The sequence below is a fragment of the Pholcus phalangioides genome, unplaced genomic scaffold (assembly GCF_987345545.1).
Source record: "Pholcus phalangioides strain wild (caught in Gottingen) unplaced genomic scaffold, Ppha-v1.0 ptg000007l_1, whole genome shotgun sequence".
Lineage (NCBI taxonomy): Eukaryota > Metazoa > Arthropoda > Arachnida > Araneae > Pholcidae > Pholcus > Pholcus phalangioides.
In genome coordinates, this window is record NW_028301600.1 from 21342747 (window position 1) to 21369946 (window position 27200).

Sequence of the window (27200 nt, forward strand, 5' to 3'; positions counted from 1 at the left end):
CATTACCAAGTGTAGAATACAGCAAACCCTTGCTACAGACATACTTGATATAACGATAAACCGCTCTAAAACTATATTTTTTCATGTCTTGTTTGTGAAAATGCTTATACTCTAATTGTTGCTACCTCTCAATATAATGATAATCACTCTACACGATATTTTTTCTTGGTCTGCAGAGTATTGTTATATCAAGATTTCACTGTATATTACTCGATGATATAATTAAATTATTCTAAAATTATATATCATCATTTTATCATTTTTGTCGCACCACTGTCATTTTCTGCACGAGGGCTAATTAGACTGGGCCCTACAATTTATTGCCGATACCGAACGGCAGTCTGTTTTTTTTATACTCATCGAGAGGTACCCCTATGTCAGGAAGGTTTCTAACAAGGACAAACCGAGTATCAAACTCACAACACCTCTTAACATCCTTCGGTACTTTAGGCGAGTATCTTATCGACCTGGGCTACCGTGCCCCTAAAATTATACATAAAAAATAGATAAATAAATGAAGCAAAATAATAATCACCCAATTCCATAAAAATACAGTCAATAGAAGAAAACAATACACGTTTTTTATTCTGATGAGATTTTGGAAATTCCTTATGAACTGAAATTATGGCTTAAAGAATTTTGATAAATTAATTGTATTGCTGAAATATCCTCGCGAATAATATATAAATGCTGAAATATATATTTAATTACAAAATTAATTCTTCACGTACTGTTTTCCTCTGTTTTTCATCATCCCCATTAAAAAAAAGGAAAAGTATCTAGCCAATAGCCCCACTAACACCTTCCATTTTTAACATTAAAGAATGTGAAAAAAAATCATCTGTAAATGCATCAAAAATGATTTTGTGTTGTCAACATTGCTGAAAAAAAAATTGGTAAATGTATAGTAGCAGTTGTATATCCCAAGCTTAATTTTGATTAGTCACCAGCCAAAGGGAAAAATCACCTTTCCCTGAGTGGAAGTGACTTCTTTTCATTTTTCCCTTTTTTCACATCACATGACCTTAAGGAGTGAGCTTAAGAATCGTTCATTGGTAGGGTTTTTCACATTGTTCTTAAAATCATGCTTATGAACCTATGCTTATAATTCGGATGGGATGAGAATAAGCATGAGCAGATAGTAGTACCCCTGAATTCTTAGGGGTCTGTCACCTATGTGCCCCCTCCCAATCCCAACTGGAGCTGTCAAAAAAAATTTACGTTTGAAGAAAGAACATGAGGTCTAAAAATTGCAATTTTGCAGATTTTGTTTTCAAGTGATTGCAACAAGTTAACCATTTTTTCGTTTATCATATAATTGTATCAGGAGCCTAAATAATATCAAAAACAAGGGTTTTGCTTGATAATATATGGGATCTAAGATCACTGTACCATTCTTACTCCATTATTTGCCATTTGACATGTCAACCTGGGTCTGCAGCCACAAAATGCATGGTCGAAAATAAAATGTGATTAACCAAAGAGTGCCCAGTATCACTGAGCTCTATTTTCAGCCAAGACAAAAAATATATTATTTCAAGGCATTTTTTCGCCTTATAGAAATTAGCCCATCTTTTTTTTTAAACTCCCAGTATGTTTGCTTATGCATGAAATGTAACGAAACAAGAACTAAGAACAATTCTATTCCCTAGTTTTAGAAGAGAAGATGAATAATTTTATTGCCTAAAAAAAGGATCCATAATATATTTAAAATCTGGTTAAGCAACAAAATTTTTTAACTGCTGTCAAAATTACTGCTTGGTTGTTCTAATTAGAAATAGTTTTAGTAAATTAATGGAATGACTTAAAATTTTTGTTTTTTGCTCCACGAGATTCCCTTCAAAGAATGAGGAGTCATGGAATTTTCAAATTTTAAAAAATAGAGTTGCAAATGGCGATCAAAGTTTGAGAAGTGGTCAGAATGACCCCATAGTAGCTTTAGTGTTAAGTGGCATTGACGAGATATTCCATTTCCTGAAAATCTCATTATTTTAGTATTGTGATAGGCTCAGATATTTTGTAAAGTTGATTTCTCAATTAAACACTTTTTCCGAACACTGTTTAGTTCAACAGAGTGTCATACTGAAAAGCAACATAACATTACCTTGCTTTTTTTAATATGACACTTTTCCTACTATAAGGGAGAAAGTTATGTTGGTAAATACAGCAGAACTTTGGTTAACGAGTAATTCGCATAACAAGCAAACATTTTGAAAAAAAACTGATTCGATTAACAAGCGATGATTCACATTATGAGCAAAAATTTTGCGCCTTGTTTATTTATTGTCACATTATCACAACGGAGCTGGTGGTTTTTCGCTTCCGTTCCCACCCATACTGTGGAATTGTGGATAATATTCTCCCCTACAATTTCTGGTCAGCATGCCTCACTCAAAAAATGAACACCTGTGTATGAGCGTGACTGTTTACGATACAAAACTAGATGTCACATTGTAATCACGCTCATAGGCACTTGAAGTTTTTTTATAAATTCTGCTTGGACAGGAGTTGACCATAGACAAACTGATGGACCTCCATTGCATACAACAACATCTTATAGAATGCATCTTTTCTGAGCAAGAGAGAAGTGCCTCACTTTAAATAAGATTAGAGATATGTGTAAAATGTGTGGGAATCTGTAGAAAAAAACCAATCAAATAAAGCTGTAACAATTTGTGAGCTATGAATTTGTCCAAGAAAAATGCCAATTCTCAATTACAGAGAAATCCTAAAAAGGAGGCAAAAGCAAGTGTCACATTGGATGGGCTCTTCTACAAAGTCACTCAAAAAAATATGTTCGCAGAAAAAAGCGAGTCCCTAAAGTCTTCCAAAACAATAGTCCTCTCTTTCATCAAGTTTAAAGTAAATATATAAGTATTATATAAGTATAGATTGAACAATATATACTCTCTACCACTTATCCACAAAACTCTTCTGAAGAAGCATTTTACTTACCTCATCCCGAAATTTTGCAACTCTTTACCACCTGCTATCCTTAACATTACTAACTTATTACCTTTCAAAAGACACATGAAGTAATATCTTTTTTCAACCAGTGACATCGAGAGTTTCTTTTGATTTGCCTATGCTCCTCAATCAGTTAAATTATGAATCTATTTGATCTTAAGCATTGCAACATTATATTGATTTATATTTGCATATACTTACCTGAAAATCATGCAATTCGTATCTCATAAAATTGCACTCCTTGCTGTTGCCAGAAATACTACAAATTATGTGAAAGTTTTGTTTTGACATTTGATTTATTTTATTTATTTATTTATTTATTTTGAAACCCCCCTCCCCATTTTGTGTGTGTGTGTATGTGTTTTTCTAATATTTCGTTTTTTCGTTTCAGTTTGTTGATGTTGTTTACTAATAAGTAACTGTGTTCCTTATTATTCATTACAAATTTGCAATGTATCATCCAGTATGGCTCTCTAGACCCCTTGGCTGATTTTTTTGTTTCATCTTGTATTTATGTAAAAAATTAAAACAATAAACAATCTCAAATCTCAAAAAAAATTAATTTGTAAACATTATCGTGTTGCATGTTTATTTATTGCATTATTATATTCTATATATTTCATTCTATTATTTATCATATTATTATGTTGTTCATTATTAAATGAAGCCCTTTTCATTAGTCATGTGTTTACGTAAATGAATAATTGTGGAACGAATCATGCGAGTTTCCATTATTTCTTAAGGGGAAGTTTGATTCGCATAACGAGCGATTCAGATAAAGAGCTTGTTGGCAGAATGAATTAAGCTCGTTAACCGAAGTTCTACTGTGTAACATTCAATGCATTAAATTAATTTGCAGTAAGATTAGTTACACAATCTGGTTTTAATTACAGTTTTCTTAGTGATCAAGTTCATTCATTTGCTAAATCCAATCCATAACATCTCGGGGAAAAAAATAAGAACACTTGAAACTTAAAAATTCACTTTGGCAACTTACCTAAAAAAATAGTCGATCAAGATCCAATTGATTTGCAGTTTTATGTTATTAAATCCATATCAAGTAAATAAAATAAGTGAGAAATGTATAGAAATTTTGAGTTGAATGGAAAAATCTAAGTTTATCAGCACTGATGAAGCTCTTTCTGCAATAAGTCTGCAATTTGAATTCACTGACAAGTTTCCAATAACACGTTTCCATGTTCAGCTTTTCTATTAACACACTTTTCATGCAGACAAACCATTTTTGGTGTCGAGAGGTTCTAGAAGTACCTTTTACTGCCTTCACCTCCTCAACACCAGTACTACTACTTAACCGTACATGCCTCTCGTACACATTCCTCTGTGGAATTTACCTCCTCAATACTATTGATGCTGATGCCTTATAGCATGGTGTCCTCCAACAACACTCCCCTCCCACTTAGTGCCCTACTGGTTGCTCTTGAGGGACTTCCTGAGCTTCCTTTTAATTCTTAGGGTAAAAAGCAGCAGGATTTTTATCTCCTTTTGCGTGTTGAAACCTTTCTGTGGATTTTTCTTTGGCAAAAAAAGAAATCAGCAGAAACTAAAAAAAAGTTTTTCCCAACAGATTCACCATTCTCCTTGATTTATTTGCATTTATGGAATTTATTAAAATGGCTTTGGTGATATCAGGGTCTCTAACTGTAGTTTAGTAAGAAACTGTAGCATTTGGCAACTCTGTGTTATATTAGAATAACTAAGGTAATGATTCATGTAGAAAACAATATAAATAAAAAAATTGATACTAGCCTTGCATATCATTCTTTCTGAAGCTTGTTCCTTTGAATTACAATTTTCTGACACATCTTTCTTTGTATTATGATTTTTAAGCTTTAAACTAGATGAATGTCTTGAATGTTTGATTCTTATATCCCCATTTTTCATGCACTTTTTATGTGCTTTAGATGATTTTGAAGTTCTATTTGTATCAGTAACATCTCTTTCGAAGTCAGCAATGTTTTTCTCTGAGAAATGACTAGTAATTTCAGACTCTGATTCAAATGCATCTTTGGGGATGTTGTGCACATCACATTGTTCAGCAATGCTTATTTGACCAGCAAACCTGAAATCAGTGAATAAAGATTTACATGAAAACAAAATTGCTATTTATTTGCTCTATAAAATATAATTATTGCTCTATAAATTAGACATAATTTTCAAAACATTGAAAATTTGATAATTCTAATTAAAAATTGACTATTTTTTAATATAGTCAGACATTCGTATAACATCATCCCTGGGGAACAAATGAAAAAGTCTTCATAAGCGGGGTTACATGATAATGAATAAGTTTGATTTGCTGATTATATGACAGGGACCTGTAAAAACTGGCATTATAAGCAGGTCAACATTAAAAATTATAATTGACTGTGTAAAAATGCACTGTATTCATTTTTTTTCTCCATAGAATCAAAAACAATTTATTTTGAATAGATTATTCCACCTCAATGATTAGGGGTACTCACCATTTATGAATTATTCTACTTACTGTCGCAAATTGGTTAGGAACCCAGATCAAATCCTAGTTTTTTTAAGAATACTACAAAATTTTCATAACGAAAAGTTTGAAATTATTTAGAACCTTCCCTCCCCTATACTACAACTTATCACAACTAATTACAGTCAACGTTTGTTAAAACAACCCTCCCCCCTCATCCCATACAATATTGATGTTACATTTGACGGTTGCTGTATTGAAAGAAAAACATAGGATAGTCATTATATAAAACATTTGGGTACCAGCCGTCATAACAGAATGATCGCTATAAATAGCATTGACTAGTTTGCTTTTAGCATATATCTGTGAGTAACAATGATACAAAATTGTGCACTAAAAATTTTTCTTACTTCTTTTTAGAGTCACAGTTGATATCCAGAACACTATGGGAATTACATTTGGCATCATCAAGAAATGAGCTGGGGCTTTCAGAATTTCTTGAGAGAATTTTGATTTCATGAAAGTCATCACAGTCACCAGATGATAAAACTGGTCTCGCTTCCTTATCAGTGCTGTTATGCACACCCTCATGTTTCATGAAAAAAACTTTATTTTTGCTTGCACTGTCTGACACATGTTTTTCTGGAATGCGACTTAGAAGAGACAATGGAATGGAACATACAATGCTTCTAATGATTTTTTCTGAAATTTCAGATTTTTCAGATTTTCTGTTACATTCTGGTAAGCCCACATCACACAGAGTATTAGACTTAGAGTTTGATATGATATCAACATGGTCTTCAGTGAAATTTTTATCTTCAGGGAAAAAAGAACAGCCTTTAATTATGTTCTTATCCTGAAGTTTAGAATTTTCTTTCTTGCCATTTTCAATAACAGTTTCTGTATCAGCACAATGAGCTTGTTCATCTTTCCCAATCGAATTTTTTATTTCATTAGGAACATTGTTATCTGTACATCTGAACTCACATTCACTGAGAGACTTTTTGTCATTCTTGGGTGATGAAGCATCATTTTTCACTTCAGAAACTTTCAGAACACTGGCAGAAAAAATAGGCTTCTGCACTTCCTTCTCTTTGTTTTCTGATTGCGACTGAATATCTTCATTTGATTTGGCATTATGTGACTTCACATAAATATCATACAATTCTTGTGGAAGAGGGCTCAAAGGCACAGATAATGTTTTGCATTTTTTCATTAAAGCTTCAGCAGTACCAACAGAAATGCAATGCGAGGCTGATGACTTTTTACAGTTTTTCTGCTTTTGTATACCATCTTTTTTACCAATTTTTATTTTAATCTTACCATTTTTAATCTGACATGAAGGAATATTTACACCATTCTGTGAATTACAACTTTTTTTGTTATTTTCACTTTTATCACAGGATATTTTTTTAGTGACTCTACCAGCTTGACAAGTTCTGTAAATATAAATAAAATTTTAAAATTCTTCATTAACTTATAATTCAAACATTGTAAAAACTAAAAAGAGTAAAAATAGCAATAAAAATGTAAAAATAAAAAGAGCTATTAGTAAAAATTTTGCAAGCAAAGCAACTTCCTAGAGCAAGTTAAAAAAATACCTTTTTGACTTTTGAATAGAATTTTTTTCTGTAGATTCAAGGCTAACTTTCTTTTTATTCTTCTTATTTTTTGAATACTGCTTATGGAACTTTTTAGCTGGAATTTTCGCTGTTGAATCATCCATTTGAATTGCACTCTGAAATTAGATTGATAAGGATGGGGGGGGGGGAAGGATGAATTCACCCTATGTCACACTAAAAAATTGTCCAAGCAAAAATTACATATCTCATTCAAGCAAAATAACAAGCTATAACAAGTTTAGCATTATAATGAATCAATGGTTGAACTCCCATTTTTAGAAGCTCCTTCTGACAATATCACGTCTTTTGAATTATTTTCAATGATTAACTTATTCTATTTATAGATAGCAAGCATTTAATTTTAAGTTGATATGAATAAATTCATAAATTATTTACAGCATTAATTTAAAATATTAATAGGTGGTTCTCATTAAATTGACCTAGATTGTGTCCCCAGCAATTTATATATATTTGACACAGAACTTTCTTTTTCATCCCTTTCTATATTCCAGTTTCTGATAAGTCACCACACACATACACACATTCTGTTTTTAATTTCTTCATCAATAGACTTTTAAAATTTGATTAAAAAAATTTTCATTTCTTAAGGAAATGTTCTCCTCCTGGCTGTCCCTAGCACATTTTTCAAATTTTAAAATGATAACTTTTATCTTAAAACAAAAAAATATATTCTTATTTTATTTAAATTCGACTTGAAAAAGTCGAATTTTCAAAATTGACTTCAAAAATATTTCATTCAATTGCAAATAAAATACTAAAAATTTTGTGTCAACTGGTTAATTTGTTCTTTCATAATTAAAGAAAGAAATAATGAATTATAGTGTAAACGTACACAAGAAAAACACTTTGAACGTGATTTTCTCAGATTGCAGTTTTCGAGCTTATTCGTAAGGTTTAAAGAAAACTACAGCCCCAAAAATTCTGAATTTTTGCAGAAAAGTTTAGCAGATATGTGTTAGTAGAATAGACATCAGATTTAGTAATCGATTAATGGGAAGTGTCTTTTAAAAAATGTTTAATTTAGATTTTTGAAATTTATATATTTTTTCAAACTTTAAAAATTCATAAAATTCTAATGAATGGTCAGATATCATTCTTTAATTATGAAAGAACAAATTAACCGACTGACACAAAATGTTTAGTATTTTATTTGCAATCAATTGAAATATGTTTTGAAGTCATTTTTGAAAATTTGACTTGAGAAGTGAGACCCATTAATAAAATATATTTTTAAGACTGGTATACTTTCATGTTTATTATTTTTTATAACTTTAAATATTTTTTATCAACAGCTTATAGCCAAATGAAAATTTTCCCCACCTTTTTTTTCCATTTGTGACATTTGGAAAACATCGGTTCACGTCCTACAACACCAGTTGCCACCTATCAAATTCTGTGTGGAAAAGGTTAAGAAGAACGTAGCCATCACTTGAACTGCCCTTTTAAATCAATTAGAATTGTAAATTAATTCACAAATTAGGTTTATTCAGGAAAAAATAGGAGAGTGTTTTTATTAAATGTCCTTCTCCTGGCTACTTTTTTTGTGAGAAATAAATAATTTAAAATCATTTTCAATTCAGAGAATTTTATTATTTATGAAAAGCATGTTTTCAACATTCTTAGTTTTTGATTAGTGTTGCAAAACATATAAAAATGCCTTTCTCCTGGCAGTATGTAACCAAAAGGAGGGCTTTGTCATAAGTTAGGAGTGATAAAATTTAAAAGAAATCCAGGTTTCTCGGTTGCAACATAGAGCTGCAGTAATGTTTCATCTTGTGTATATATTGTTTATAATTTGTGTTAATTGCATTTTTAATTGGGTTGCTGTTTTTTTTTTAATATATGACATCCATATTTTTATGAGCATCTTTTTATCAGCCACCTCGTTGGGCATTTTGCCTGTTGTGGCGTTGTATTTGTATTTTAATAATACCTCTCGTGCTCTAGCAAAATCAACACAAATTAGAAAAATCTGTTGTACCCATAGAATTTACAAAAAATAAACAAGAAATACAAATAGAAAAAGAAATAAAAATGCAACTGGCAGAAAATTGTTCATAGTATCAGCGCTTGTTTGAAATGAAGATGAGCAACTAAGATATATGGAACATGTTATGAATGTGAAGCATAAATATCAAATTAGTGCTGAAATAGACGAAATGCCTTGTCAGATTTGCCTATCTTTTAACATGCTGAAACTTAAATTAATTTTTTTCATCACTAATTTTGAATAAACTTTGGTACTGGCTATATTTTATTTATCAGTAGGTAAAGAAGTGTCCCTAAGAATATTTCTGGATTTTTTGATTGACATTTTATATATATATATATATATATATATATATATATATTTTTTTTTTTTTTTTTTTTGTCCTATTTCTTGAGAATGACCTTAATATAACAAGAGGACATTCTAATTTTTTATGTTTTGCTCATAAAAGTCCTTATTGTTTGAATCTTGATCAATCTTTCTCAGATTAGCTCATTCCCAAAAAAAACCAACATGTTATGTGAAAGAAATGATAAACAAACTGTCACTTTTGTAAAGAACAGCACTGGTTGGGGTTATAACAAGTTGGCACTATGATGGGTTTTTACATTGTAATTAATCCCTATAGCCTCTTGAGACCCAAGCCCAAGTTTATCAACCGATTTTTATGAAATTTGGAATCAACCTCCTTTATGGTAATACAAAATATTATGCATAGTCATTTAAAAAAAAAATTCAAGAAAACTTCACTTTTCGTCATGTCCATTACAATGGACATTGGGCCTCAGTTCTTGGAAAATATACACTATTAATATAGAAGGAATGACATGAAAAACAATTTGAATTAATGTGAAAAACAATTTGAATTAATGTGAAAAACAATTTGAATTAATGTGAAAAACAATTTGAATTAATGTGAAAAACAATTTGAATTAATGTGAAAAACAATTTGAATTAATGTGAAAAACAATTTGAATTAATGTGAAAAACAATTTGAATTAATGTGAAAAACAATTTGAATTAATGTGAAAAACAATTTGAATTAATGTGAAAAACAATTTGAATTAATGTGAAAAACAATTTGAATTAATGTGAAAAATACAAAATTAACGTTGTTTACTTTATATATTTCACATAAATTCTTAAGACAGATAGTTTTAGTCACACTCAAGTATCAAAATAGAAGAAAGAACAAAAATTTTACTAAATCAATGCAAAATAATCAATTTGCATATATGTGAAACGTAGATAAATATATACCTGAAGATAGAAGTATTTAGCAAAAACTGAGTAGGGCTGCATAAAACAATTATTCTGCAGTCAAACAGAAATATAGGTTGTATTTGATGCACATTACTTTTTTTGTGCATCCTTTGTAATTACATCTTACAAAATTATTAATGTTCATCATTTTTGAAGATTTTTCCTTTTTTGTTATTGTCTTGGACTCAATACTCGTATTGTTTTTTTTCGTTTACGAGAGTTTGGCAGTGTATTGGCCATTTCTTCATCATTGGAATCTGTCAGTTTAGGTTGCCGTAGAAGTTTCTCCGCAATTAATATTTTGACATCCAAAACTTGCATGAATTTACGACTCTCATAGCCTTCTTGTCCTTCCTCATTTTTGCATTTGCTGAACCAAGATCGAAGAAAAGCATGATGTTTTCACGGTTAATTTTTTAGAGTGTGCATTTATTAAGTAATAACTGATCATTCGATCAATCAAATCAATTCCACCCATGTTGTTATTGTATTCTTTTACAAATACTAGAGGAGGGCTTTCAATGTACCTGCCATTCTTCTTGTGGCATTCTTCATTTGTCTTGTGGCTCTACTCTAAGTTTGGAGGAATACAGCAACACACACAGCTTTCTTGTTGTACCATTTCATTATGCAAATTTCTTCATCCTGGTGAACTGACATGTCTGAATTACTTTTTTTCCATTTGGAACATAATTTTGTCATCAGTCAAATTAACTGCTCTGGGAACTCTAGCCATTATGCTCGTTCCTGTGCATGCAATTTCTATTTTCTGTAACTCATCTATTAATGCAGTAGAAGTAAAATATCTATCAAAAAACAGATGTGTTCCTTTTTCCACTGTCTCCATGAGTTGCAACACTGCTGCATCTCCAACACCAAGGCTCTGCACTTTCACTTGTCATTAACGTTTTTTTTTTTTTTGATTTACTTCAAAATTTAATACCAATCCACTCGGTGCTGCAAAAACGAAATATTTAGCCCCTCTGGATTTGGCTTACCTGGTACAAATTGTTTGACTGCGCATGTGCCTGTCAAGGGTATCATCTGCTTGTCAACAGCAAGACTTTTTTTAGCTGCGAGGTAATGTAAGACACAACTTTTTTTTAACTCTGTATTTATTGGTCTGATTTTGAAAAGTTTGTCTTTCTGTTTCTGTTCATTTGTAACTTGAGTATCATCAAGTACTTTTAGATGGTATCTAACTTAAAAAAAAATCTAGTTATGGCGTTAGTAATAATAGGAACACTTTCAGATTTTTCCCAATGCATTCGAACTCTTGGCTAACCTAACCATGACATCAAGATGGTAGGTAGCATTTAAATATATGTTCATATCATTAAGTAATATGTTTGAAACGTTTGCTGTTTCTTGATGGAACCTCACGTTTGTGTATTTGCACATTTCCTTTAGGAAATTATCATCTCGAAATCGAGAGACTTGGTCTTGTCTTGTCCAGTTCTGTCTGTCAGTTGCAGAATCACCGTTATCCCAGCTGTAATCTTCAAGACGATCAAAACTATGCCACGCAAAAGAAATAAAATAGTAATTAGAAGAAGATTTAGAATGAATATGATGTATATGAATATATATAATATACGTGCATGATGATTAGAAAATAAATAAAATAAAGCGTGCTTTTAAATTGTGTGATAAAATTGAAATAGAAATAGTTCTTTGAGTCAAAAATATCATAGCAATGACACTTCTGAAGTGCCATCCGCAACAATTTTTGATTAAATAAACATTTATCTAATAATTTTTTTATACATATAATGTGACGTTATGTACCAAGAAAATTGGTTTTACTTCATGAAACTGAAAAAAATATCAATGCATATAATCAACTGATTAAGACCCATTGTCCATTACAATGGACACACATAAAAACCTGGCTATTGTCTCAAAAATATGTTGGTAAAAAATAAAATAACAACATAGTTTTATCAAACAAACACTTTAATTTTAATATTGGGTGCAATTGTTTTCAAATTCACTTGGTAAAATATGTAAAACTGCAATCACATTGCTTACATACCTTCAACATTCATCCTTCTTTCATGAGCCATTTTCAAATGATGATATCTGAAAATCCAGCCGGAAAATTCGACGTTTAGCAGCACAGGTGGCAACACCTGACTGTCTAGGGTGATTTAAAATTGCATTCAAAGACCTGAAAACGCAACTTATTTTTTTTTCATTCAAAAGAAAAATGTCCATTACAATGGACGTTGGGTCTCAAGAGGATAGAGAAAATTTGTTCATTGAATATTTCTGGCACTAACATATTTTGAGCCATATCAGAGCTGGGATCCTATACAGTTTCATCAAAATAGAAACAGAAAAATGTAAAAATATATGCAGCACTTTGTTAGAGGAATTTTAAAATTAATATGTAGTTACAACCTGTCAGTTTGGACACCTCTTTACATTGGATGGTTTTGAATGGAGCCATCATAATCCTATAACCCAATATTATACCTCTATATCTTAGACACCTCTCTAACTTGGGCAGATTTTAATGGAACTCTAGTTATCCAACTTATGTTTTACTGTATGTGAAAACAAACAAAAGAATATTTTACTGTTGTAGAGGATTTCACAGTAGCTTCAAGTGAAGTAGAAACACTATGTGTGGTACAATTGCTTGATTGAGAAAAACATGTGACACTGGAGTTCTGGTCAAACGACTTTCTACAAAATAATGAAAAAATCAAACATCAATTCAATATATGAAACATGCATACACATATGCAGATATTTTATATACAGTGAAGCCTCCTAAAAATGGCTACTAATGAGATGGTGAAAATGCTGCAGTTATTAGGAGGTGCACATAAGAGGTTCAGCATTTCTGAAAAAAAAAGTTAAACATAAAATGATAACACTTCATCTGTAACTAATTACAAGCAACAGTTTTGTAACATGTACAACATTTATTTTGCATCAAAGAAATCTGTAATTTTTGATTGAGTATTTTTCAGCAAAAAACTTGATGAACAAAGTTTTTCATTCCAACAGCAAACTGTCAGGCTCTTTAGTGCCAGTGCTTCAGTGTTTTACTTTGTCTTTAAAGTAAACACTTTCAAAGAATGGTGCTGAATATACTTAGCTGTTTTTCAAAATCTCATTTATCTACTAGTGTCTATATCCACAGGTTTCAGCTAATTTTCATGCACTAATGCATAAAAAACCTAACCATATATATTTTTGTTTTGAACTAATTCTAATGACTAGACAAAGCCAGCAGATACGATATGTAACTGGTTTCAGCAAAAATGGTGACTGTCTCATGAGCAAAACTATGTAAGTACCAAAATTTCCTTTGTAATTTCAAAAGTTGATTTTTAGCTATAGTGGCTAATCCAGAAGCTTATTCAACAATAACTTTTTTTATCTGATATTCTCATAACAAATGTTTCCTATAAGCATTTTTTAATGTATTTCTTTTTAATCCTGTTTGAAAATTAAATTCTAACCCCAGATTAATATTGCATTATACTATAAAATTCACAAAGAAAACGTGAATGGTAAGTTAAAGGCAAACATTTTATTTCAATACACTGTAATTTCAGGTGAATAAACCATTGGGACTTATAAGCAGTACTAAGAAAAATAATACAAAAAAAAAAAACAAATTTATGGAACTGCCACACCATTTTACATGCTGCAGCTCCATAAAAAAAAGCAACACCTAATTTTTATTCATGAATTTAAAAAAAATTGAAATAAAATGAAATATCATGATTTAACTTATTCAAATTTTATAATATTAGGCGATGTTAGATTCATCTTAAGTAAAAATTGAATTTTTTAACCAAATTAAAATGAAATAGATAAAAACTCTAACATTTAATTAGAATCCTTATTAAATGTTAGATATATGTTTTAGTCAGAACTTCTGGGGGGGGGGAATTATTGGACAGGCTGCAGCTATGAATTAGCTGCAAGAGCTAAGAATTAACTATATAAATCAAGGCTTTATTATGGAACATCACAGTGTTTAGCTATTAATTGAATGGTATAAAAAGCCATGCCGTTTCCTCAAAAATTTATTTTCAGTAGGTCATTTTTCTGTTAGTGTGGTTTATTTACCAGAAATTACGATAGTTTTTACTCCTTGTCTATGTGGACATGCGTCCTTCAAATGAGCAGAAACATCTTTTGATATGCCCACTTATTATTTGTTTGTTATCAAAGGAAACAATCAGGGGCATCTGAGGTGTTTCAGACCTGTGGGTTACATTGAGCTTTATGAAGGAGAAATTAATATCTGGATTAATTCTGGTAATGCTTAGCCCCATACTACAAAATATTATGGGTGCTTCACCCTCAGCACACCCTGCTCTACAACACTTGTGAAAAATAAAATCCCACAGTCTCAAACCCATTTCTGTAGAGCTCAAAGAAAAAATCCCCAGACAACAAATCTTGTGGGCTATTTTTTTTTTCAGGATAGTAATCATCTTTTCCTAATTTCTATGTTCGAAAAAGGCTATTGTTCAGAAATCCTTATTTAAAAATTAACCTGAATTTTGATTCTATAGGATGGGTTCTGTTCCACTAACAGTCTGTCATTGTTCAGAAGTGACCGCTACAGAAGGTTTACTCAAAACATTACCAATGAATGAAGCAAATATCAGGAGAAATACTAAAAAATTCCTAATGAATTTCAACATGGAAGGGTGTCGTCTTCAGAGGGTAAGAATATCACGCTGACCGAGTATCCCACTTGGATGGATTATCAAATCTTCTATCTTGGTTGCTCAATGGAACAAAAAAATCTATACATCTGTCCAAGTCAAACGTTGTAGCAAGAATGAAGTGAAGGGCCTGTGTGTAAGTTTTTTGCAATAACCGGATTGGATACTTGCAAAATGGGGCTATCCAATCGGTTCATTCAAATTTTTTTTTGCTTCATTCTTGCCATGTTGTTTCACTTGGACAGACATGGATTTTTCTGAGCAACCGAGATTGAAAATTTGGTAATCAATCCAAGTGGGGTACTCTGTCAGATTGATATTCTTATCCTCTGAAGGCAATGCCCATAATGTCTCAAAATGCATAAGGAATTTTTTAGTATTTTCTGATGTTTGCCTTAGAGGTCATTCAAGTATTATATCAGCATCGAGGGGGGTTTTGATTAGCTGACTTTTGATGACAAGGGAGAGGGGGATTTGAATGATGCTTACATCATCAACCACACTTTATAAAAATATGAAATATTCTTAATGACATTTTACTCTGTGTACCAAAAACAAGAAAAAACTTTCGTTAGCACGTGGGCACCTGAACTAATATCACTCCTATTGATAAGTTCCCTATAGAGCCATTTTAGTGATCTCTAAATGTTCTGCAGGTCCATTAAGTGATGTGTGAATATGCCACGCATCACTCAAATGATCCGTAGTTATGTCATGGGAATGTTCCGTGGTTAACTTGAATGACATAGAACCGCACTGGAGGTAGTTTAACGTGCTCTTAAACTGTCAAATGCCACTCAAGGGAACTCTAAATGTACCACGAATAGCTTAAATACTCTAGAATTGTGCCACGGGTCTTTTAAATGTGATCTGTAATGTGCTGCTTAGTTCATTTTCACAAAATTAGGTTTGAGAGGGCAGGCTACATTTGGTCTACTCGCCAAGGGTTTACAATATATGACTTAGAGGGTGGGTCACAATGATTTCTTAAAAATAAATTTTGAGTTCTTAGCCTTTGAATAGCATTTAAATTAACAGAAATGGATTATAATCATATATAAAAAGGTATTTGCTTTCCAAATTTTTTTTTCTAATATTCTTTGCATTAAAAAAAATTTTGATCTTGGGGGAGCTCCCTTTACCCCCCACTCCCGTATAAGTTTCTGATCCCGCCAATATGTGTTAGGAGGTAAAACGCAGAGCTGATGAAAATTTGCTGGCAAGGGGGGAGGGGGTTGAAAATGGCTAAAAATTTGCTGGCGTAATACTTGAAAAGCCCCTTCTTCATTGGTGATTTTTTGAGTATTATAAGGCAAAGTCATCTACATTTCCATACAGAAGGTTTTAATGCATATGTATTAAAGAAACATTACTACAATGACATAATTATAGACATAATGACGTGACATAATTATAGAAAGCTCTGTTTGTTTTGTGATTTATAAACATATGCACTTAAAAAATAGTAATAAATTTCAGATCAATACATTCACTACAAAAAAAAATCTATTTTTTTTATTTAATATACAAACTAATCATTTTCAATTTCAAAATTAAGCTAAATATGCTTACTCATTAGTGGAAGTTCTGCAAACCCATTTTTCAGAATTCTTGTCAAATTCAGAATCTAAATTATTTAAAAAGTAATATGAAATGCATGAAATATTCATTAAAAGTTCACAAATGTTATCAAAAAATCCAGAAAAACAGCTGAAATTAAGTATTAATTCGTATTGAAACAAAATTATGAAATCTCGATACGACGACTCTGCAGACCAAGAAAAAACTTCATTGTAGTGGAATTACCATTGTATCAAGAGGTAAGATTATACAAGGATGACATCACTCTCCGCTACCATATGAAAGTTTTAACAACTGGCTGTTGCAGAGAAAATTCAACTGCCTTTGTGGGGAATCGACCCCACGTCCTTTCACTTTCCAGGTGAACACCCCAGACCACTAGACTACAAAGGCAACGAATCTCTCGATTTTTCTCTTGGAGCTTGTGTGCACTGAACGGGACTGTACATGGATGGCCGCACCTGACTCAGGCCAAGCTCACAACTGCTGATACTACCACCAGATGGCGACTTATACAAAGTGAAAGGATGTGGGTTTGATTCCCCGTAAAGGCAGTTGAGTTTTCTTTTTTTCCAAAAATTCATCTTTGCAACAGCCAGTTGTTAAAAACCTAGGTAAGATTATCCTCATGTGCAACCTAATTTATGCTGTTGCTACCATTAGAAAATACACAAATAAAAAATTTTTCACAACAAAATTCAGTTGGATGTTTTTTCCTCGTAAAGCAGTTTATTGTACTACACAGGAAGTAGCAACACAGACAAAAATACTGATGTTATTAGACACTCTCTGAAGAATAAAAACATGGGACGAGTTAAAAAATATATTGAACACAATTTTTTGGGCGATATAAAAAAATATCATTGTGGCAGCTTCAAAATCTCTAAAAATATTTTAATAGAGGGATTTATTATAACAAAGGATGTTGATGTATCGAGAGGAGTTTAACATTATACAATAAGCAATTCCAAACAAGATTTGAAAAATAGCATTAAATCATTATCAATTAAAAATTTCCAAAAATATTGAAATCATAAGGATGGGAACAAAAAAAATCCAAAACTCACCACATTCAGGGTTTCCTGGTTCAATGCACTAAACCAAAAATACAGAAAACTGTTTTACTGAGAAATGCAAACGTCACGAAGGGAAAAAAAGCCAGCAAAGAGGCATACACATCTAAAGTATAAAAATACTAAAATATAAAATTGATTTTCATTTTTTTAAGGATGCATAGCTTTTTATTTGCTCAATGGTGATTATAATTTTTTTTTAATTATTATGTTGATTAACATGTTCAAAAAAGCTATTGCTAGCAAAGAATTTCTTACATCCCTGCAACCTAGAATTGTCCTTCAAAATCAAACCGTTTCTCTCACTGTTAAAATGCCGGATTGATGACAAATAATGTAGTCTATTCAAATCCATCAGTTAAAAAATCTTACAAAAAAATGAATAATCCTTCCTTTCTCCCAGTTTCAAGTCATAGCAAAAAAATGTTCTGAGAATCAAAGTTACTCATCAATGGGAAACCTAAATTAGTAAACCTGATTCTGTATGTGTTTGTAATAATTTCACTATTCAACTTTCTTGAAATTAATCTGTTTCGTTGCTTATGTTGACTTAGCTAATAATCTTCTAGCACTTATTGCAAATCCTAAAAACCTCTCTCATAACTTTGATTACTTCTTACACATAGAATCTCACTTTACATAACAAATTGATTAAATATAAATTTCCTCTGATAATAAGAATTATTTGAATTGTAAAAAATTATTTTATAAGTTGGAACAAATAATATAATGTTCAGGAACATTTCATAGTAACTGATCAATGCCAAGAGAAATGATCAATTAAAACAGCATCTCAATTAATTCCTCAACATTGAGCAAGCAACATACTCTGTGCGTCAAGCCCAGCCCGGACTTTACATGGCGTCAAGCGGCCAACTACGTATCTTATAATTTTTTAATATATTATATAATTTCATGATCATGTGAAATAATATAACAGCAGTTAATTAGCTAATCATTCAAAATAGGAATAATGTGGCTTTGCATAATCAAATTACTACATTATTTTCATTTATCATATTTTATTGTGAGTGATGAACATTTGCTGCTTAATAAGTAAGATCCAAGATATTATTGTAAAGAGCATGTTTTAGCCCATTGAGCTAAAAAACACCCTGCATAATTAGTATTGTGAAGAGTGTGTTTGAGTCCCTTCGGGCTAAAATGCCCATTGTAATTGAGTTAGTAGTTCTCTGTTAAAGCAACGAGGAAGAATTACAAATTTGATTTTTGGGCTGTTGTAAAAGAGAAAAAAAAAGCAACTTTACCAAAAAGAAAATATCATAAATTTTTAGGTAAAACATGTGATACTATATAGTATTATAGACACATTTTATAAACATAAAAAATTTTACATTAATTCAATGATTAGTTTATAAGTTATAATTTTTAAATTAAACATCTGCTAAAACCAGCGATTCTATTTTAATCTCCCCCGACCTATGAGATGGGATTCATTTAAATCTGCTCTGGGCTTAAGGGGTTAATTTCAAATTAGGTGCAATGTCACGGCATTGTCAACAACTTATTAGAGCTCATTGATTTCTAGCAAAAACCAGATTCCAATTGTTGTGATCCGATATGTCAATTGGATGGAGATGTCAATCCCCCATGATGACGCCATCCATCATGAGTGAGCCGCCTACATAAAGGAAGATTTTCCTCTGTACACACACACCTAGTTCTGCCTTTAGTTTTATACTACAGTGTTGTGCACTCGTGAAGAATATCTTAACCTTTAACTGTTTTTATGTTGCATTATGTTACATCTCGTTGAATAAATTAATCTTTTAAACTACCGTATTTCCACCTCTTAAAACCGATAATTCAGAAATTTCATTTTGAAATGCCTGTTTATTGCAAACTTTTTACAAAAATTATTTTTTACGACAAAACTATTACTTTTCTCTTAAAAAAAGTAGTAACATGAACATCAGGAAATTTTCAACATAGGAGGGTATTTTTTTTTTTGAACAGCCTATACCCGCTTATGCTTTCACATTTATACACTGTTTATTTTTCGTTCCAATACCTATCCATTCCAATATCAAACTATTTTATTTATAAAACGCTAAAGTTCTATATTTCTAAAGTTTTATGTTAAGTTTTCATCTTGATTTAAACCTTGAAGCTCAGAAAATGAGTTATCTATATTTCTGTCATTTTTATTCATCAAACCCACATAATTTTTGGTAGGTGTCACTGAAATAGTCTTCAACGTACATTTTCCCATCAAAAGCAATAAATTTTAGGGTGATTGTTTAAAGATACAATAATAAACATTAAGCTGACAATCATTTTAGGAAAATCCATTGAAAGCATTTGAGAGAATACAGGTCTGCAAATAAGAAACCAACTACAGTACCAGTTCCTTCCAGAGATGTCCAGAGTCCCGGGACCGAAGTTGTTATATTTCACACCTGAATATGTCAGGAGCATGTCAGATTTGCATTGGAGGCACCTAAGAATGTGCTTGTGTGTTTTTCAGCATTGTATGTGTTTCGTGTTCAACGGGTGGTGCCATCTATCCTCCAAATTTCCAATGTATGGATTCACAATTAAATTTATATTTGCATGAATTTGAAAATCTGCTGATAGTCATTGCAATAGAACATCTAAAGTGATAACCGACTCAAAGCTGGAAAACCACACAAAACCCTATTTAGCTCACTAACACTACACATTCACAAGTGTCAAACCCAGATTTTTATGATGTGAAACTGTCACGACTGCCAACCACCTATGATAAGCACACAGCCGCCTAGCAGCTAAATAGCAAAGCTGTGGATATTCTAGCTAGAGCTTTTAATGATTCAGGTTTTCTGCCCATCGATTTCAGAAAAATTCAGCCAATTTGAATAGGCAAACTAATCCTATATGGTTTTTCACAATGGCGAATATGCAATCTTGTGGGAGCAAAGAATATTTATGGCATAAATATACTCTTTGAATGCAGGTAGGTATACTGTAATAAGGCATAAGAACTACTACTTTACAGCACACCAACTCTGGTCATATATTGCCATATGGCAATTTCCAACCAGCAGAGTTTGGTGGGAAATGAAGACTCCAGCTATCTATGATCGCCCCAGGCTCAGTAAGTAACTTGATTCTGATGTTTTTTGGCTAGATTCAAACCCATGGACATTGATTGTAACCTTCATAGTGGAAGGTGAGCATCTTACCACTGCACCACATGGGTGCCAGCGTAAGAACTATAGTTTAATTGGAGTTAATAAAGCCCACAGAAAAAAAAAAAATCTCACAAAATTGGAAAATTTAGTGGTATATAGTCCCTCATTCAGAAAAACAATTAGATATTATGTCAGCCTATTCTTTGATAGCCTACATGTTACATCAATGCAGTACATTAATTCCTTCATACTTCAAAATAGTAAAACTAACCTTTCCAAGGTCACGAAATAGCACGATTATGGCACATGGTGAGAAAGAAAAAAGTTTCTCTTGAAAAGAACACTTCCCATGGGAGATGCGTGAACCAAATTTGTGTGCTCTTTCTCAAAATTGTGAGTATTTGTTGCACAATAGTGCATTAGCATCATGTCTGTCCTTCTTCTAGAAACCCCATGGGAGATGCGTGAACCAAATTTGTGTGTTCTTTCTCAAAATTGTGAGTATTTGTTGCACAATAGTGCATTAGCATCATGTCTGTCCTTCTTCTAGAAACGGTTAAAGAACTGAACTCAATGCAATTTGTTTTGCTCAAATATAAGAACCAATCAGCAAAACAATTGACAGCAAAAAGACTTTTAACAAAAACTTTGAAATTACATTTTTCTAATATTTTGAAAAGAGAATTAATCATAGAAATACTCAAGATTTAAGAGCATTTGCTTTCATTGCCTACAAAAATATTATCTTTACAGACTTACTTGATGAAAATCTTCTGATTTTGAATCACTATTGTTTTTTTTACTGTTTTTTTTTATGAACTTCTGACAGGGTCGAACAGCAACAGGGTCAATGTATGACTTTGATGTTGGAAGCAATGATGTGGCAATTTTCTGTATACCAATGAACTTTTTTGGATCTCTTGTAAAAAATTCTTTTACATCAGTAAATTCACCAAGAGTGCTTTTTATCTGACGGGAAACTTCATCTTCAGTTCCAGGATGAACCTATAGTCAGTGCAAAAAAATTTAAATTGCAAATAAATATTTTAATCTAATAATATATAATTCTCATTTTTTTGAAAAAAGAATACAAAATACACACAAAATTGTGTACTATAATTTCCTGTGTATGATCCACACATGTAAATTTTAGGTGGCTATCAGTATCACCACTGATGAAATTTTAAGGAATGGACGAAAGTTGTTGGTTATGTTTTGTTAGAAAAGAAATGTTTACTCTTCTACTCACATCCGCACCCCATCTTATAATTTTGAAAAATTAATTATTTGTGGATTTGTTTTGAAATATTTATTTGTATTTCAAACTTTCTGAGGAAAAAAAGCTGCAGATAATATACACAGGAGACTATAATACTCACTAAGAAATTCAGAAGTTTTTAACTTACTGTATAAACATACAAAATACACAATATATAGAATATAATCCACAGTTATAGGCAGGAAATCATAGTACTTAAATAAGATATCAGAACTGAATGATTGTAAAATAAATTGATTGATGTGCTGTTTTAATGTAAACATAAGTTCATGGTTCTAATAAAGAAAAAAAATGATTCTGTTGTAAAATACTGAAATCCTACTAGAAAAGATTAGTGGAATAAGTAAATTCTACTGGAAAATGCCTCTACTGCCTTCCTCTGCCATGAATTGAACCACATGTGCCTTAGAATATCCTGAATACATTATTGCACTGCCATTGTCCCTCAGAGGTTAACTGGTTGTTTTATGTGATTGCTCCCAAGTCTGTCATATCAGATTTGAGGTTATAGTGGACACTAAGGAGTTTATTAGGGAAGACCTCCAGACACAAACATGATCCTGAGTCTCAAAACTGAACCAGGATTCATAGAAGCATGTAGGCCTTTCACAGCTGGTGTCATTATCGGAAGATTTTGGACTCACAAGCCACATTCTAAAGGAATTATTACCAACCATTTAGTTTGCATCTGCTGTGAATATCCTTAATGAAAATTGAAGTAGTCAGATGTTTTCAGCAGTCCAGAGATGACTGAGACCAAAGGCTGATATTGTGCTTGTACCTGAGACACAGGGAGAGATAGACTTGAATGTCTGGGACAGCACAATGATGATGATGTCAATTCCTACATATACATTAGATCAGACAACTCCATCTTTGATGCTGCCCCCCCCCTATATCGCTGTCCATGATCCGAGGAAATACTGGATTTCAGCTACATCATGTTTGTGTCAGACTGAGGACTAAACAAGTAAGAGTAAGCTGGATCAATCATCAGAAAGCATGGTGGCTTTGATTTTTTGCTTTCTGCCAAATTTTGCAGAGAGCAAGAAGCAAAACTCTGTTAACTCAAAGGGCTTTTTTTTCTATCAAAATTTTGATTATGTTCATGGATTTTTCCATAGCTGCAAGGCTCAAACATGAATCAAAATGATTGAAAGAAAAAAATACATCAGTTTTGTCAAACTGAATTGCATGGTTGCCTTATGACAGTGGTTCTCAAACTTTTTTGACTTGTGCTTTCTGATCTATAATTTCTATGGTAGAGCCTCATAAGCCTTTTTTTTTATTTATTCATCAAAGTTACTGATTTATATATATATATATATATATATATTGTTAAAAATATCTATATATATTTTTTTAATTTACTGGGTTTTTTTTTTCAAGTGGCCGCGGAGCCCCACCAGTTGAGAACTGCTACCTTATGAGAACTATGGCTGACTTATATAGTTGTATGAGTATAGAGTACCTTCTATGTTCATTAAATATGATCTATATTCTGCGCCGAGTTGTGCAAATGTGAACTAAGCCACAGACACATGGTATTTTATAAACAGCAGTGGACAATAAAAGATTCAGTAAAAGCCTGTTTTATACTGTGTGTTATATCTACTGCAGAATCGAATGTAATGTGAGTATCAAGGTAACTTTTGTACACCCCCATACTTTACTTATGTTATAAGAATGGGGTAAATCATGTCTCCCAATAACCACAGTGTAACTGGATTTTACTATGGACCTACTCTAGTATTACTCTTAATTACAAGTTATGGAACACAATTAAACAAGAAGATAGTCAAATAAGTTTTATCCCAAAAAAAATTTTACTTCAAATTCACAATAGATTGTTGAAGTCTAAAGAATTCTGAGAGAGAAAACTTATTTTTCTGAATCAAAGGTGTGTTAAAATCAAGACTCAGTTATATTATCGGAGAAAAAGCCATACATTTAGGGTAGTTACATTCACTAACCGCAAAAACAAACTATAAACTAACCTTTTTTGGTCCAGAGAATACAGGCTGTGTAGCATCAAAATCCTCATTTGCAAACAGCATAATGAGTAACTAACTCCAGTTCCCAATATTTCACTATAAGGGACAAAAATATTCTTTCTTAAATGTTTATTTTACATGTTTCATAATGCTTCAAAGACTTCAGTAAGTTAACCATGATGAAAAAATGCTATAACAGGCAATTTGCCCAACAAGGTGGCTGGAACAGAAAAATTAATGAACAAAATACAAAATAAACAATATTTATACATATATAAAGTTTTAGTGAAAAAACAGTCCATAATAAATATTAATGTCCATAGAACTCAAATACAGCAACCCAAAATTAATGGAGAAAGAAATAAACAAAAAACTAAGAAACTTTAAGAAAAGATAATGCATTGCTCATAAAAAATATGGTCATCATCTAAGAGAGTGGACAGTTTCTTCATTTCTCTCACTATGAATATTATATTTCCTTTTACATCTCCCTGTAGTGGTCACTTTTCGTCACAACAGAAAGTAATCCTATATGTTCACAAACCTTTTAGAAAAAACTCTCTGGAACACAACCTGGTATTGTCCCGTGGATACTGGTATACCCTTGTTAAAGCAGGTTAGATTTCTTAACCCTTTGGCTGTGAAAATGATTAGAAATATGTCTGTCTCTGTGCAAATGAAAAAAAATTCTTTTTTCCAGTTTTATTTTGTAAAAATAGATGATAATCAAACTCAAATGTTGCACAGATCAAACAAAATCAAAAAAAATTAGGTTGGGGGGGGAAACAGTATAAGCAAACCTGTCAGATGATAGGGAAATAATGAAACTAAAATATACTGTAAAACCTGTCTAAGACCGACACTGTACGAGATGGAAACCTGTCTAAAATGGAATCAAAATATAGTCTGTTCAATGATTGATGCTTTGATTTGCACCTTTATAAAATGAAAATCTGTCTAAAACGAAATATCATTTCCGTCTCTTGGCATTTCCATTTCATCAAGGTTTCACTGTATATTCATACACCATCCATGCGGTTTTTTAAGTAATTTTATCTAAAAAAGAAAAACAATCAGAGGATTATTGAGCAGGCTACTATGCTCATCATCTATAGACAATGGAAGCAGTTTAGTGGTTAAATTAACTTTTAAAAAAAATCATGTTATAGTGAAAATTGTATAAAGTAAGAGATACCTTGCCTCTGAATTCAATCTGGCTTTCGCTTCTGATTTCTCTTCCGATCCCAACCCCCCTCAATACTCCTTTTCCGACTCCCTTCATAACTCCAGTCCGGTCTTTTTCTCCAAAATTTTCTCTCTGTGGTCTTTTGAATCTACTGAAAAAATTGAAACCACACTCCACTGGCCCAGATGGGATCCCAAACCATATTCTCAAATTCTGTGCAGATGAAAAATTTTCTTTTAATAGGATAAAAATAAGATAAAATCTTTCAATTATCTTCAACATTTCATTGAATACTTCCCGCTTGCCCCCGACTGGAAAATTGAAAAAATAATACCTATTCACAAATCTGGTCCCTCCGACAACAACCTACAAACTGATATCGTATACTTGGATTTTTCCAAAGAATTTGACAGGGTGCCCCATAGTAAACTTCTTCTTAAACTCCAAAACCTTGGCTTATGTGTTCAATTACTGAAATGGGTGGGAGGCCTTCTTTGTTGATCGCAGTCAGTTTGTCTGTTTCAAGGGCCAAAACTCCTCATACCTCCGGACCAAGTCTGGCACGCCTCAGGGATCGGTCCTCTCCCCTCTTTTACTTCTAATTTACATTAATGATCTACCATTATCAATCAATTGCTCCATCAGACTTTTCGCCGATGATTGCTTTATTTATCAAAGAATTTACAGATCTGACCAAGATTCTTTCCAGCACAACCTTAACATTATATCCGAATGGTGCTCGTCTTGGCAACTACCCCTAAACATCTCCAAAACAGTCTTCATGAAACTTACCCGTAAAAGATCTCCCCTTGTGAATTTCCTTACTCAATTAATACCTTTTTAATCCCAGAAGTTTCCCATTATAAATATTTAGGTGTGATAATTTCTGCCGACCTTCGCTGGAACCTCAACACGGATTATATATTTCAAAAACTTTTTTCCTCCTTCTTAACCTCAAATATTCCACCTGCCACCTCCGACATCTATGGTTCCAAACTTTTATCCTTCCTGTCCTCTCCTATGCCTGCGAAATTTGCGATCCCTATACACAAAGCAATATAAATAAGCTGGAATCTATCCAAAACAAATCTACCTGCTTTATTTTAAACTGCGGGTCTTCCTCTGTTTCTATCACACAGCTCAAATGCCAACTTAATATCCTCCCACTTATCTCCCGTAGATACATCACTCGCCTATCATTACTTTTAAAAATTATTCACGGCTATTTTAACATTGACACTAACCACATTCTAATCAAATCTTTACATTTTTTCAATAGACTCAATCATTCCCAAAAATTGAAACCTTTTTTTGCATCTACAGATTGCTCCAAATTTAGTACCCCGCACAATTATTGATTGGAACAACCTTTCATCAAATTCTATAGACTCTACTTCAATCTCTAATTTTGTATGTAGCATCAATCCCTTATGTCAAATCCCATCACCACACCCTCTTGTATAGGCCTTGGCCAAACAATATTGTTTAAATAAAATACCTGAATCTGATTTTCACCACTTTTAATCAGGGTTGGGTTTTTGACATGACAAGCATCGAAAACAGGTTTAAACCGTCAAAAACCTAAAAGCATGCTTCTGAATAATGTTTTGAATACAATAGGTGCATAACCTGATGAGAAACTTACTTTTTTGCATGTTAAAATGTTTTATTTTTGAAAACCAATTTATTACAATTAAAACAAAATATTAATTATAATTAGAAATTTTGAATTTTTAGACGACACAGAGTCTAGAACAGAAAAAAATAGTAAACTCTCAACTATCCAGACTGGCTATCTGGCCTAGTTAAAAAATAGTTCTCCATGATGAAATTAGGAATAACATTGTTCAACAAATTTTCCTGAAGTCTTTGTAAATCCATTCAAACGAGCTTATATTCCTATGACCACAAGGGAACAGAATATCACCATATTGC

At 32.1% G+C, this 27200-nt stretch overlaps 1 protein-coding gene across 2 annotated transcripts in view; it reads right to left on the reverse strand.

Moving 5' to 3' along the window:
- Positions 1 to 27200, reverse strand: part of LOC149085057 (uncharacterized) — a 76704-nt gene that overhangs the window by 38929 nt on the left and 10575 nt on the right. Inside the window, exons 2-9 of one of the 2 annotated variants that reach the window (XM_089232838.1) lie at positions 24083 to 24175; positions 21566 to 21811; positions 17667 to 17694; positions 16591 to 16645; positions 12901 to 13009; positions 7024 to 7160; positions 5833 to 6861; positions 4735 to 5047 (exon numbers count right to left, since the gene is read on the reverse strand). In XM_089232838.1, coding sequence (XP_089088964.1) covers positions 4735 to 5047; positions 5833 to 6861; positions 7024 to 7160; positions 12901 to 13009; positions 16591 to 16645; positions 17667 to 17694; positions 21566 to 21811; positions 24083 to 24142 — 1977 coding nt within the window. In that variant the 5' untranslated portion in view covers positions 24143 to 24175. Of the gene's footprint in view, positions 1 to 4734; positions 5048 to 5832; positions 6862 to 7023; positions 7161 to 12900; positions 13010 to 16590; positions 16646 to 17666; positions 17779 to 21565; positions 21812 to 24082; positions 24176 to 27200 lie in introns of both variants that reach the window. The other variant, XM_089232839.1, reaches the window with a different exon arrangement.